General features: G+C 45.3%; 3 protein-coding genes across 3 annotated transcripts in view; 1 reads left to right on the top strand and 2 right to left on the bottom strand.

Moving 5' to 3' along the window:
- Positions 1-5227, top strand: part of LOC5518965 (tyrosyl-DNA phosphodiesterase 1) — a 25018-nt gene extending 19791 nt beyond the window's left edge. The window contains exons 10-16 of the mRNA XM_032363652.2: positions 455-634; positions 1360-1408; positions 1798-1864; positions 2166-2273; positions 2895-2997; positions 4422-4533; positions 4781-5227. Of these exons, the coding sequence (XP_032219543.2) occupies positions 455-634; positions 1360-1408; positions 1798-1864; positions 2166-2273; positions 2895-2997; positions 4422-4533; positions 4781-4854 (693 nt within the window). The 3' untranslated portion in view covers positions 4855-5227. The remainder of the gene's footprint in view (positions 1-454; positions 635-1359; positions 1409-1797; positions 1865-2165; positions 2274-2894; positions 2998-4421; positions 4534-4780) is intronic.
- LOC125568434 (serine/threonine-protein kinase Nek7-like) lies at positions 5106-14680 on the bottom strand. The gene is made up of 4 exons (XM_048730772.1): positions 14253-14680; positions 6671-6881; positions 6141-6293; positions 5106-5634 (listed from the first exon to the last, which is right to left on the bottom strand). Exons 1-4 carry the CDS (start codon positions 14678-14680, stop codon positions 5353-5355), a joined length of 1074 nt encoding a protein of 357 aa, XP_048586729.1. The 3' UTR covers positions 5106-5352.
- LOC125568433 lies at positions 7172-12100 on the bottom strand. Its single transcript, XM_048730771.1, has 2 exons — positions 7344-12100; positions 7172-7272 (listed from the first exon to the last, which is right to left on the bottom strand). Exon 1 carries the CDS (start codon positions 12098-12100, stop codon positions 7649-7651), a length of 4452 nt encoding a protein of 1483 aa, XP_048586728.1. The 3' UTR covers positions 7172-7272; positions 7344-7648.

Genomic DNA, 14680 nt, shown 5'->3' with positions numbered 1-14680 from the left:
GCCTCCAAACTGTAATCTCTTTTCCGTTTTTTATCACACGCTTAAGTGTCCAGAGTGGCGAGGTAATTGTAAGGAAAGAAATGACTGTATTCTGTTTCTTATTCATTTATTTGCTATGATATTTCGTTGCCTAGAATAACCACACTTGTTTTTCTAAGGGTGAAAGTTTGCGACTAAACAGTTGCATTTTCTGGTAGATTTTTCTAGTACGTAAAAGGAATATAATTCGGACGCAAACCAGCGGCTAATAAACATCTGGAAATGACTTGCGTAACACAACACTTGCACTGATGCGCTCGCTGCAGAACATTGAGCACCTGAGCCTTCCTGCAAAAGATGTTTGTACCTGAGGTTTAGTTTTGTGCGACTTGACATGTATGTGCAACAAAAATCCCCAAACTAATCGCACACGAAGGCCTTGAAAAATGACAAACTTTGGCCCCTGATTTCACAGATTCTCCAAGAACATGGTCCACCTTCTTCTGACGTCACAACTAACTGGCCTGTGATAGGTCAGTTTTCAAGCATCGGTTCGCTGGGCCCTGACAAGAATAAGTGGCTTTGTGGCGAGTGGTTACAAAGCTTAGCTGCGACTTGTGGAAGGACGTTTGGCTCAAATGCCCCATTGAAGTTGGTAAGAAGACAATCATGTAATGGTGAAGATTGTTCGATTGAATGATTGATTGCTCACTAAAGTACCTAGTTACAACTAATCACCAAATATATTTAAAAAAACATCCAAACAAGGTCCCTCACAAGAACGTTAAAGCACACGTGTTCGCAAACAAAAAGTGAACGTATGCTGTTGTATGTTCTCTACACCGCACACATGCGACGTAAAAAATGTCACGAACTATAGCCCTGTTACAGTAACCAAGTCCGCTGATGACAAAGTCTTCTGATGTTTAACCTCTGCTTGTCCTCGCTGCCTTACTACCAAGCTGACATACTTCCCCCCCCCTGCCTTACTACCAAGCTTACATACTCCCCCCCTGCCTTACTACCAAGCTGACATACTTCTCTCCCTCCCTGCCTCCGTACTCGGGTTATGTACAAGGCTTGTCCTCGCTGCCTTACTACCAAGCTGACGTACTTTCCCCCCCCTGCCTTACTACCAAGCTTACATACTCCCCCCCTGCCTTACTACCAAGCTGACATACTTCTCTCCCTCCCTGCCTCCGTACTCGGGTTATGTACAAGGCTTGTCCTCGCTGCCTTACTACCAAGCTGACATACTTCTCCCCCCCCCGCCTTACTACCAAGCTGATATACTGCTCCCCCTCCCCCTGCCTCCGTACTAAGGTTATGTACAATGCTTGTCCTCTCTGCCTCAGCAGCTAACGTACCTTGCCCCACTAGGTATTCCCGACAGTTGATAATGTCCGCACAAGTCTTGAAGGCTATCCAGGCAAGTAGCTGTCTCTACTTACGTTAATGCCCCTCTTTGTGTGTATGAGATACACCAAACGCAATTTTTTTTTGTTAATGGTTGACGTTACAGTTAGTTACTGGTTGACGCAGAAGAGGGGGTGTCGTCACCTTCCCCACCCTCTTCGCCCTTCTTTCACCAAATAACGTCGTTTCCCTATTAAAACATCGCCGCTTTTTACACATATTTGCGTTATATCTATGTCTATACATCCCTTACCCCCTATAACATCTCTTGCGCTTCCACTACCCTCGGCAAATCTTGGCTGTGGCTCTATAGCTTATTAGAGGTCTGCCCACTCTCTTAGTGTAGAAAAATATACTCGGGAGTGTGGAGAATTTAATAGTAAGCCTTATGGTTTATTTCAGCGGGAGGTTCCATTCCTTACAGTCACAAGACGGCGGAAAAACAACCCTACTTACCGTCCTTCTTTTGGTGAGAGGATGATGATTGTGATGACAGTTAATGGTGAGGGTAGTGGTGTTGATGATGATGATGGTTGTGATGGTGGAAGTGGTGATGCTGATATTGATGGCGATGATAATGATTGTAGTAGTAAGTATGATAGTGTTCCTGGTGATAAGAATGGTAGTTGGTGATGATGGTGGTGATGATGATTATGGTGATGAAGATGATGATAATGATGAAGATGATGGTTATGACGGTTATAGCGTTGTTGGTTATACATGTAGAGATAATGAATCTGTTAACTATTCTGACTAAATATCGCTTGTAGCTCGTGGAAGGCGACAAGCCGTGGAAGAAGCCGCGCCTCTCCTCACATCAAGACTTACATGCGCACGTCGCCAGATCACAGCAGGCTGGCATGGTTCATGGTCACCAGGTATGGCGCACCAAAACCGCGGTGTATCTACCGTGAAAGCAGAGATTTTCTTTCTCTTTCTTGTTAAACCCGCATGGTCACCAGTTTACTTCCGGAGGTCCGACGGAAACCATTGACGGATTTCTAGTTATCTCTTGGTGTAGAATGGAAGGTGGAAGTAGAAGGCTGTTGATGACCAAGGACACCTCCGGGATCCAAAAACTGCCCTCATTAACGAGTTGTCCTCATGAGGACATTTATGGAGCCTTCTTTCATTGGGGCGTCATTATGTCCTTATAAGGCAGGTTAAGATGAACAGAAAACGTACGGAGCTTTCTTTTATCGACTGCAAGTAATAACGAGATATCCTTATTAGGCAGGTTGAGATCGGACCTTTCTTTTATCGAGGCCAGGTGCGGATCCAGACCTATTTAATCGTTTTTTTTTTATGTCAAAATATTTAGAGTTAGTACGTTGCGTATGAGATGCATGTCTTCTGAGGCGACAGTGTTCAGCCCATTTTTTCGTAAACAGGTTAGAATTATTACTTGGTCCTCGCTTGTCCTTATAACAAGGTGTCCTTATTGTAGGGTATCACTGTATACCGATGTATACCAAATTTCCCGTTACTCTTTGTTCCAGTTCGAACTTGTCCAAGGCGGCATGGGGGGTGCTAGAGAAGGGCGGTTCCCAGCTCATGATCCGCTCGTACGAGATCGGCGTGCTCTTCCTCCCAGCCGATCAGGTAACCGACCGAGAAGCAATCGATCAATGTCGGGATATACTCGGGGTATACTCGGGGGTGTTAGAGAAGGGCGGTTCCAAGCTCATTATCCGCTCGTGCGAGATCGGCGTGCTCTTCCTCCAGCCGATCAGGTAACCGACCGAGAAGCAATCGATCAATGTCGGGATATACTCGGGGTATACTCGGGGGTGCTAGAGAAGGGCGGTCCCCAGCTCATGATCCGCTCGCACGAGATCGGCGTGCTCTTCCTCCCAGCCGATCAGGTAACCGACCGAGAAGCAATTGATCAATGTCGGGGTATACTCGGGGGTGTTAGAGAAGGGCGGTTCCAAGCTCATGATCCGCTCGTACGAGATCGGCGTGCTCTTCCTCCCAGCCGATCAGGTAACCGACCGAGAAGCAATCGATCAATGTCGGGATATACTCGGGGTATATTCGGGGGTGCTAGAGGAGGGCGGTTCCAAGCTCATGATCCGCTCGTACGAGATCGGCGTGCTCTTCCTCCCAGCCGATCAGGTAACCGACCGAGAAGCAATCGATCAATGTCGGGATATACTCGGGGTATACTCGGGGGTGTTAGAGAAGGGCGGTTCCAAGCTCATGATCCGCTCGTACGAGATCGGCGTGCTCTTACTCCCAGCCGATCAGGTATCCGATCCAGGCCCGTACCCAGGGGGGGGGGGGGGGGGGGGGGGGTGCAGGGGGTGAGAACGCACCCCCCAACACACACACACACCCACAACGGCAGAAGGTCCACTTTCGGTTCTTAATAGACGTGCTATTTCTAGACAAAACTAAAGCAAAAGCAACATCACTGGGATGTAGTCAAATCCGACAATAAACGTCCCCTGTAGATACTTCAAACAAAGCCATAAAGGCAAAGGCATAAAAAATCCCTTTTTGTTTTTTCGGGGGTGTTGAGAATTTTATCAGAGAACTAGCACCCCCGCACCCCCGGAAAAGTTAAATTGCTGTGTGATTTAAATTTTAGTAGCAAATTAAATCCACTTGAATCACTGTGAAATTCAATCCATTCTACAATAAAACCAGCTCCATTCCATCACTGCCACGAAATAGTCTATGAATGATAACATTTTCCAAGATGATAAGATATTTCGATATCCAAAGAAACAGTGCCACACATATAGGTTTCAGAGTCTTTTCAGTATGGTGAATGCGAAAGCTTGAATCTTTTATATAAGAAGCTCGAAGACTATCGCTTGGTCAAATATCTACAACCTCTTTTGTTTCAAAATTAAACATCTATGTCTCGTTTAGAAAAAGCGCGAAGTCAATCCAACCAAATAATCAAACCGTCCCCAAAGTTATTCCTAGACGATATAGGGATTTAAAAGTCTTGGCAGACGCGATACTACCTATTTGACTATTACTGATTCACGATAGCTTTTTATTTAATATTCCAGGATGACAACAAGACGTTCTTTGGTATTGCTGGACAGAACCGCTTGTCAGACGAACCTTGCACACACGTGCACGTGCCCTTTGATCTTCCGCCCTCTCCGTACAGTGACGACGGTAGGTCTCAACCTCAATCGCCTTAGTATAAAGCTTATTTATGATATTGGAAGGGGAAGAAGTTTATAAAACAATGACGGCTCAAAGCTTAAAAAATAAAAATAAAATACCTACAACCTTTTAAAAAGTCGCCCTGTTGTGAGAGTGTTTTGTATAACGCCCGTTAGCTAAAGAGGGTTGAGTGATGTGTGGGAAGGAAAAAGGACGGATATACCACACCCAACAAATGATGTTGATTTATTTTCAGAGAAACCTTGGATGTGGGATGTACGATACCTCGATAAACCGGACACAAATGGCAATATCTGGTCACCTTCCTGATCCTACTTGGCCTATGCCACCTCGATAAACCGGGCACTTATGACAATGTCTGGACCCAAGTTGGTCTATTCTTCCTGGATATTCCAGACACTAATGGCAATGTCTGATGACCCTCCCGATTCTACTTGCCTATGCCACCTGGATATACCGAAATCTTATGGCAAAAGTTACCCTTCCACACCAGCTGCTAGCTGCCTTGATGAACTTGTTACCTTAGGTGGTATTATAATGGTGTATAAAAGAATCAATTATTTGTTGTTGTTTTCATTTACTGAAAGATTTTCGGTTAAAATGTCCATTGAATGAAAGATTCCCGGTTAAAATGTTCATTTACTGAACTATTTCCGGTATTAAAATGTTCTTAGCCCTCACAGCATAGTTAACATAGCTGTCTCGGTGTTGCACATTTCTCTCCTTAAAAACAACTCAAAACAAGATGAAAAATTCTGGATCAAATGACATCAGGTTCGTGTGCGCGATCGCCATTTGATTTGTAATTCATAATGACGTAATATTTTCTCCCGCGTAAGTCTGGACGAGCGCTTCCATCTTCGCATTGGAGCGAGCCTGCAAGTCCTCCAGCGTCGGTCGCGCATGCGCTTCGCTATGTAAGCAGTCTCTTACAGTGAGCAGCATGTCCTCAGAGTACCCCCCCTCGAGTGATGTAGGGATCTTTCCTTCCATGATGTTAGCCATGGCGCCAAACATGTCTGTTCCCTCATTGGCGTACGCAGGCTCCCGTGCGGCCATCTCGTACAACAGGCAACCCAAGATCCAAACCTAGATGATTGCAACTGGTTAGTAAGAATAGACGCAGGCGCTACCATACATTTCTTGGCTCGCACTGTAACGCAAGCCAAAATGAACTACCTGACTTTAAGTGTATGACCAGTATGTTGCCTTGTTTATGGACGGTGTATATTTATACTTTCTTTTCAAAGCACAGTTTCCAAAAGTAAAATAAAGCTTATTTAAAATGTTTCTTAAAAACGTTTTACATGTTTCTTTTAGTTTCAATGCAAAACAAACAAACACAAAATTACTAAAGCTATACCTTCTTTACAAGCTTAATCAACACAAGGTTGAAAAAGTATAATGGTACGCCTCTGTAAAACAGAGTAGTTGCGCTGACGTTTCAAGCGTTAGCCTTAACTAACGCTTACGCCCCCAAATCAATTACTTCTCCCTTTAACAGAGTATACCCTTAGCACAATTTTTTTTAGGACTTTTTTTGGTTTTCAGTGTACACTCCGGCTCTCTTCATACCCCTAAAGCGTCAGACTTGCCTGGTTTTTCACTGTTATTTCCTCGCCCTTGAGGGTCTCTGGAGAGGTGTACACTCCGGTCACTCCCGAGTCCCCAACTGCCGCACCCTGCATCATGTCCTGACCGGGGGAGGGTAGGTACAACAGGCCGCTATCAAGCTTAAGAACGCCCTCCTGTCAATCATGCATCGTGGTTAGTTTGCTACTCTTTATCTAGATATACATATTTCAAAAAACGTTGTTCAAAAGCGCTCAGCCGTACGCGCCCATACCGTGACGTGGTATGGATAATAGGTTTCTCAGAATTTTTATTTTATTTTCAGGATTTTATTAAATAGACTGTTGTTCTGCTATTCTGACAGCGCTTAACGAGTTTGCGCCGGTAGTGAAGAATAGCATAGTCTAAAACAACATATATTTACCATACTACCTCGCAGTATGGGCGCGTGCGGCAGAGCGATCTTGGACAATCTTTTTTTGAAATAGCTGTATATGCCTACATGATTCAACGCAACGAATGAAATCGTGTTTGAGGCCTAGTTTCTGTATACCTGTGTAAATGCAACGCGCTCGGGTTTGAGGCCTGTGTAGGACATTCCCTGATCGTGGAGATACTTTAGTACTGAGCACAACTCGTGGAATGCTTTCCAGATGAGAAACTCCGGGATTCTTTTGTTATCACGGCGTAGTTTATCGAGGATGTCAGGCAGTGCAAATGGCGGGTATTCAAACACCACAATTTGAGTGCCGCTCTGAGCAAACCTGGGGAAATTTAGGATTTCTGGAATTAATCCCATTTGTGTATGTTCCAGAATCCATACTTGTTCATTTGGTCTTTTTACAGACTTCTTTTTAAATGATGCAGTGTAGTCCATGTTGACAAAAAACATTGAGCAGCATAATTAAAGGCGTGTTTATACTTGACCAGGAAAAGTGGAATATACTTCGTCTTCGAATACTTGAAAACCCACAAGAAAACATCTAAACTGACATAGTCTTTCGTTAACAGAGTATTGTTGGAATTCAGATAGGTCAGATAGATGAGATGCTTCTGGATATGAACACAACTTTTAGTTTCCACTTGTCGATATTCACGGGTAAAGTTCTACACGAGTTTCAACTTCAAAATTATCACGAATTACCACGAGATTCGCTGAAATAAACAAATACTGAAGATGAAAATTATGGCAATTTCCGCTAATTATACAAACGCATGATACTTACACGGGTGCGGAATCCATCCAAAAACAAATCCATACAATATTCATTAGATTCAGGTCAAAAACTCCAATAAAAAACTCCAGGAAATTCTCGACGAACTGAAAACGTTTTGCACGAGGCTATGCGACCGCGCAAAGCTCGGAACCAGGCCTCTAACACAGGGAGCCCGGATAATGGCGACAACATCCCGCCCCCCATGAACTCCTGCGGAGGAGGTTCATAACTATAAACGTATTGTCATAACGCTAATGTCCGTTCTATATTACACTATCTACGTCTGTCCCTTGAGTCTCCAATCGGATCCGTATCTAGACATCCTCATCCTCGGCTTCCAGCAGACACAACTTGGTTACCGGGCGCTTGTAGGTCGTCCCTTTACCGCGCACCTCTGCACTCCTTACCAATCCATCCACGCCAGGAAACACATTAATCACGCGCGCAAGAGGCCAGTTGTTTCGTCCAACGTTGTCGTCCGCAACGAGCACTATATCTCCGACGTGTAGGTTTCGCTGTTTCCTGTTCCACTTGCTTCGAACTTGCAAGGAAGGAATGTACTCTTTCAACCAGCGACGCCAGTAGTGGTTAGCAAGTAATTGCGCTTGTCTCCACCGCTTCCGACTGTACTTATCTGCCCGTTCATCCGTATCCGTAGGAAGATTCATCGTAGGTCGCACGTTCAGAAAGTGATTGGGCGTAAGAGGATCCTCATCATCAGGATTCTCTGGATTCCGGGTTAGCGGTCTTGAATTCGCGATACGTTCTGCCTCAGTAAACACGGTGGTCAGCACTTCATCGTTGAGGGGGTTCTTCCCCGGGATCGCCTTCAGACTTCGCTTGACGACTCTCACCATCCTCTCCCACACGCCTGACATGTGGGTGGCTCCAGGTGGATTAAAGATCCACTTGCATCCTTTCGCAGAACACTCACGTCCGATCTTGTCATGATCCATTCCTTCCAGATGTTCACGTATCTCCCGATCAGCTCCCACAAAATTGGACCCGTTCTCCGACCACAGTTCCACAACATGGCCCCTGCGATTCAGGAACCTCATCAGAGCGAGTATGAAATCATCCGTCTCTAGCGACTTAGCTAACTCGAGATGAACTGCTCGGGAGTTCATGCAAACAAAGATAGCTCCCCAGCGCTTCTCAGTCACTCTTCCTCTTCCCCGCTTAACATATAACGGTCCAAAATAGTCAATACCTGTATACGTAAAGGGTGGCTCGTAAGGGATCATCCGAATTCTAGGTAGATCTCCCATCTCTTGCTTCAAAGTAGTTCTTCTTTGCTTGCGACAATGAATGCATCTTCCAAGAACAGCCTTGATGGCCACTCTCGCTTTCACAATCCAAAACTGCTCTCTCAGCAGGGATAGTACTTGTTCCACGCCACAATGACCGTTGCTTTCGTGTAGGTGGCGGATCAAGATAGTAGTGATATGACTCTGTTTCGGCAATATCATGGGATTCTTGGCATCATCACTCATCGGTGCCATCGAGATCCTTCCTCCAACTCTCATAACTTCATCGCCTTTCATGACCGGCTTAAGCTTCAAGATAGCACTAGCAACATTCACCTCCTTTCCTGCCTTCAGAGCCTTCACTTCTTCAGGGAAACTTTCCCGCTGTACTAGTACAGCTATTCGTCGCTTGGCGCGTTCTATGTCGTCTGGACTTAGCTTGTTCTCTGACTCTCCAGGTGTCTTTTCAGTAGGCTTTGCATGCTTTCTTGTCTTCAACCACTCCACAAACTTCATTACCCACGCAACCTTTCGAATGGTCTTCATCCAATCAGAAGTGTCGGTTAGAAGCTTTTCCAGGCCATCTCCTGGCTCCAGGTCAGTGAAGAACACTTCTTTCTTTATCTCCAGACTTTCTTCAGACAGGGCATCAAATTTATTATCTGGCCATTGATCTTCTGACTCTCTCAAGAAACTCGGACCATTAAGCCATCGCTCATCCCGGAGAAACTCATCTATGGTTAGACCTCGACTTACTTCGTCGGAAGGATTTAGTTTTCCCGGACAGTGTCGCCATTGGTCAGGATTAGTCGCTTCGCGAATCTCTGTAACCCTGTTGGCTACATACGTCTGGAATCTGCGGGTTTCATTATTGATATAGTTGAGTGTTATCATCGAATCAGTCCAAAACACGACTCTGTCAGGCTTCAGGTCCAGTTCTCGGCGAACTGCTTGGTCCACCCGTGTTGCCAGTAGGGCTCCTTGTAGCTCCAGCCTTGGGATGGTTGAGCCTTTAATAGGTGCATTCCTTGACTTTCCGGCGACGAAAGCACACTCCACCATTCCGTCCGGGTACTCGATTCGTAAGTAGCTTACTGACCCGTATCCTGCCTCCGAGGCATCACTAAAGTGATGGAGTTGTAGTCCAACACCTTCATGGTCTGGCCTGCTGAAGTAGCATCGGGGGATAGACAAATCTTCAAGCCGTACAAGTTCCCTTTTCCATGTCTGCCACTGACGCAGAATGTCTCCACTGAGCGGCTCGTCCCATGGTGCCTTCCGCCTCCATAGGGCTTGCATGATCTGCTTGCCACGCATTATCACTGGTGCAGCAAAGTTCAAAGGGTCAAAGACAGAGCTGATTGTCGATAGTACTCCTCTCATAGTATCAGCCTTCTCAGTGTTGCTCACCTTGAACCCGAAGGTGTCTGTCTCCACGTTCCATCTAACTCCAAGTGCCCGCTCGACTGGGAGTTCATCAAGATCTAAATCAAGCGTTGGTGCTGCCCTCTTCTCGATAGGCACTTCAGCAAGGACCTCCCTACTGTTACTCATAAACTTTGTGAGGTTGAACCCTCCTCTACCACAAAGTTCGGTTAACTCGTTCGCAAGCGTGACTGCACTCGCACTCGTGTCTACGCTTTTTAGTACATCATCCACATAAAAATTATGCAGGACAGTTTCGATGGTGGTATCTCCAAAGTCACCAGCATTGTCAGTTGTAGTTTTCTTGAGTGTCCAGTTGGCTGCACAAGGCGAGTCGGTTGCCCCAAAGACATGCACGTTCATGGCATATTCTTCTGGAGGGTCATCAGAGCTTTTGTCCCACCAAAGAAATCGCAGAGAATCTTGGTCTTCTTCTCTAACTCCGACCTGAAGGAACATCCCTTCTATATCAGCTACCATTGCAACATTGTCCTCCCTGAACCGTAGGAGCACCCCAGTCAGGCTGTTTGTACAATCAGGTCCATGTAACAAGTACTTATTCAACGAAGTACCTTGGTACTCTGATGCAGCATCAAAAATTATCCTCAGCTTACCAGGTTTGTTGATATTCGTCACTGCAAAATGAGGTAAGTACCAAGTTCTCGGTCCAGTCTCTTGTGCTTCTTCTGGGCTGAGTTTGCGTGCATGCCCTTTAGTGATATACTTCTCCATGGCTGCTCGATACTTCTCCTCCAATCCAGGCTCTCGTGAAAACTTACGCTTCAGACTATTCAGTCTTTTGTCGGCTTCATTCCGGTTATTAGGTAGGGTCACATCATCATCCCGCCACAGGAGGCCTGTTTCATAGTGACCATCACGCTTAGTAATGGTCTTCTCCAACTTATCGATAGCCTTCCTGTCTTCCCTGGACAGATGGTGCGATATAAAACTTGGGGATCCCTTGTCCGTCCCAACACTCTTTGTACCGAAACTCTCCAAGTCCCAGAACCGCTCAATCTGATGCTGAAGTTCTTTCTTATAATCAGCAAAGTTCAGGTTTACTTCCTTGCATGAGGTCTCCCCTTGAAGGGTTCCTGTAATTACCCATCCAAGAGGACCTCTCAAAGCCTTCAAATCACTGGCTTTCGTCGCAGGTCTACGCACTTCAAACACCTCATGCGCATAGCCAACGTCCTTTCCTATCAGAACCGAAACCTTAGGCATGTCTACCGAGGGAATCTCAATATCCCTCAGATGCGGGTGTGCCTCTCTGTCAATATCTTTAGGAAGACACTTTTCGTTGACATTGAATTTCTTCGTTACCAAACCCTCAGTTACGGGAATTCTATCCCCTTCACCACTTGCGTGTTGCAGTTCAAACTCCACAACCTCTATCTGTTCCTTACTACTTCCCATCATGGTGGTGATGGATATTTCCTCAGTATGACCTTTAAGTTCGAGTTTCGCTGAAACCTCCGAGCTTATCATAGTTCCTCTTGAGCCATTATCCAGTAGCCCATACGTTGTCAGAGAGTTCCCATTTGGGGCAATCAATTTAACTGGTACAACATGTAGTAACACCGTTTTTGTGGCTCTTTCAGAAAATGTTGCGTATTGCTCGGTTTGCCTGTGTGGCTCCCCACCCCGGGTGCCCTGAGCATGGTCTCTTCTAGGGGGTCCCTCGGTCGTCCCCTCCCCTGCGCTCGAGTTAAGTTCTTTGGGAGGGTCATCTTTAGCTCTAGGGGGGTTATGTAACAAGGTGTGGTGTTTTCGCTCACTTTTGCAGTTACAAAAAGTGGTTGTATGGCATCTGTCCCTCATATGTCCTGGCCTAAGGCATATATGACACAATCTCTTTTCCTTTACCAGTCGCCAACGGCCGGGTAAGTCCCTTCCCTTGAAATTTGCACAGTCTGAAAGCCTATGTTCTCCTTGACAGCAAGGACAGGTCTTAATTGGGGCTTGTTTACCCATAGTAGTTTCAAGGGGTGAGCCTTCCATGTCTGTTTTAAAGACAGAAGTCTGTTTCTGGTAGTTCTTGCCTTTCCCACCCTGCTCGGGTCTTTTATCACCACCACCCTTGTTCTCACTCATGCTTAGGTTAACAAAACCTGGGTCATTCTTTATGGCTGCTTGCCTCTTCACATAATCTGCCAAATCTGAAATCTTAGGGATACCCCCTTTTCTCTTATCTTGTAGGATACATCACCCCATTTATTTACTAAATACTGGGGAAGCCTTCTAACTATCTGTTTCATGTTTGAGATGGTACTGGCTTCAATAGCATATTCCCCAACAAGTTTCTTTGAGGCTGATTCAAGTTGCTCTGCAAAATCCCTCAGTCCCTTATAATCATGATTGTTCAATCTTGGGCCTCTGGTAAAATTGTCAATACAAGAAGCAGCGACGGTCGCTGGCTGCCCATATCGGTCTTCCAAAATATCAACTATCACTGAATAGCTGCAACCGGAAACCCTTTCCACAACTTCAAAAGCCTCCCCCGAGAGGAACTTCGGTAGGAATTCAACCTTTTGTGAATCACTTAAAATTTCATCTTCTAAATTATCTCTCAATCTCTTCCTAAAATTAGGAAAGTCACTTGGATTCCCAGAGAACTTAACAGGTTGCATGGCTTGGAGCATGGTCAGCTTTAACATGATATCAGTACTGTTCACGGGAAGAAAACCAAACGGGGTTTTCCTATAACTACTAGGGGGGGCTTCTTGGTCATTAATCTGGGGTTTTCTCTCAGGAATGGGGTCTTTAGGATGGGAAGGGCCCTCCATTAGCTTAGGTGTGTCTGGTCTAGGATTATCAGGAATGGGGTCACATTGCTCGGTCCATTTCATTAGCTTTTCCTCTTGAGACATGGGTGGCATGACCCCTACATCCCCTTTATACTCTTCTGACACACAACTATCAGACTCACTCCCTCTCTCTTCTAATAACTCAGCTTCCTTTTCTGCGATTTGAACCTGGAACTTGAGCTTACATGCTCTCGCTTTCTGTTCATATTCCAATTCTATTTTCTTACGTTCCAGATCCATTCGATGCTGAGCTATCTCTTCTTCTTGTTGCAAAAGAAGCTTTTTCATTTCTATTTTCTCTCTTAATTTCCTAGACCTACTAGACAGCCTTGACTTAGTTGAGTTTGACTTTCCTTTCTTCAAACGTTCATTTGCCAATTTGGTAATAGTTTCACACTCATTACGAGTTTCTTCAAATTTCTCTTTCACTCTGTTGAATTCATCGGTTGCCAATTCTTCCAAAATGTACGACTGATAGCAGTCCTCATAGTTATTCAAAGCCGACTGTAATTCATTCAAGGCTGTCTGTATTTCATTGGCTCTAGAGGGATCATCAAGACAAGTTTTGAGCTCTTTCATGTGAATACTCACGCGCCCTAGGTAGCCTCCTAGGGACCTTTTCTTGCTTTCTATTCGTTCGACTTCACTACTAGCTTCGTTTTCACTCATGTTTCCAAGATAATAATCCTCAGTGTTCATTTACTCTTCCGTCGAATGATGTTGGAATTCAGATAGGTCAGATAGATGAGATGCTTCTGGATATGAACACAACTTTTAGTTTCCACTTGTCGATATTCACGGGTAAAGTTCTACACGAGTTTCAACTTCAAAATTATCACGAATTACCACGAGATTCGCTGAAATAAACAAATACTGAAGATGAAAATTATGGCAATTTCCGCTAATTATACAAACGCATGATACTTACACGGGTGCGGAATCCATCCAAAAACAAATCCATACAATATTCATTAGATTCAGGTCAAAAACTCCAATAAAAAACTCCAGGAAATTCTCGACGAACTGAAAACGTTTTGCACGAGGCTATGCGACCGCGCAAAGCTCGGAACCAGGCCTCTAACACAGGGAGCCCGGATAATGGCGACAACAAGTATCAGATCAATCGTGGGTGGTTATTTTGAAGTCTTGCAAATAGGCGGTTGCATTCATGAATGTTGCATTAATAATTGGATGATTGGCGTCCTTTAAGGAAGGCCAATCACGCCGCCATTTTATGCTCCCGAAGAGCCACACAAAGCATCCAATTGAAGCGAGTTACCAATATATTATTGTCAACAACACACAAGACTTCATTCGTAGACATTTATTTTGAAGTTTCCTTGCGAATAAACCGCTGTATTTTTAACGATAAGCAATAACAAAGGAGTAGGTGGTCGACATTCTTTAATATTGCAGTCATAAATTTTGCCGGTACTTACTTGATATAGTATGACATGAGGTTAGGGTGCGCGACGCCGATCCATTGCTCCACCGCGGCATTCACCTCCTCGCTCGCCAAACACTCCGGCACACACTTCAACAAAACGTCCGACATGTCAAGCAAACACTTAGCGGGGTACACGCAGTAATTCCTGTGGTCACCATCAAGGTCGTTACGATTCACGAAAAAGTCATCCACAGCGAGCTGATTAGACAGCATGTTGATCATGGGCTTCGGCAACGGAAGCTCTGCAATGCGCCCGAGGTACTTCAGTCCCACTGATTGGAGGATCATTGTGCGCGCGCTTTGTTGAAGAGACGAAGGCCCATCTGCTGCGGCCTCGCTCCCACCTCCTTTACTTGGGTCTAGGATGTCAAGGCGAAGTTGCTGATTGATGTCTGTCTGAGAGCGCGTTCGTTTTGCCAT

The sequence above is a fragment of the Nematostella vectensis genome, chromosome 7 (genome assembly GCF_932526225.1).
Source record: "Nematostella vectensis chromosome 7, jaNemVect1.1, whole genome shotgun sequence".
In the NCBI taxonomy this organism is placed as follows: domain Eukaryota; kingdom Metazoa; phylum Cnidaria; class Anthozoa; order Actiniaria; family Edwardsiidae; genus Nematostella; species Nematostella vectensis.
This window is presented reverse-complemented; position numbering and strand designations above follow the sequence as displayed.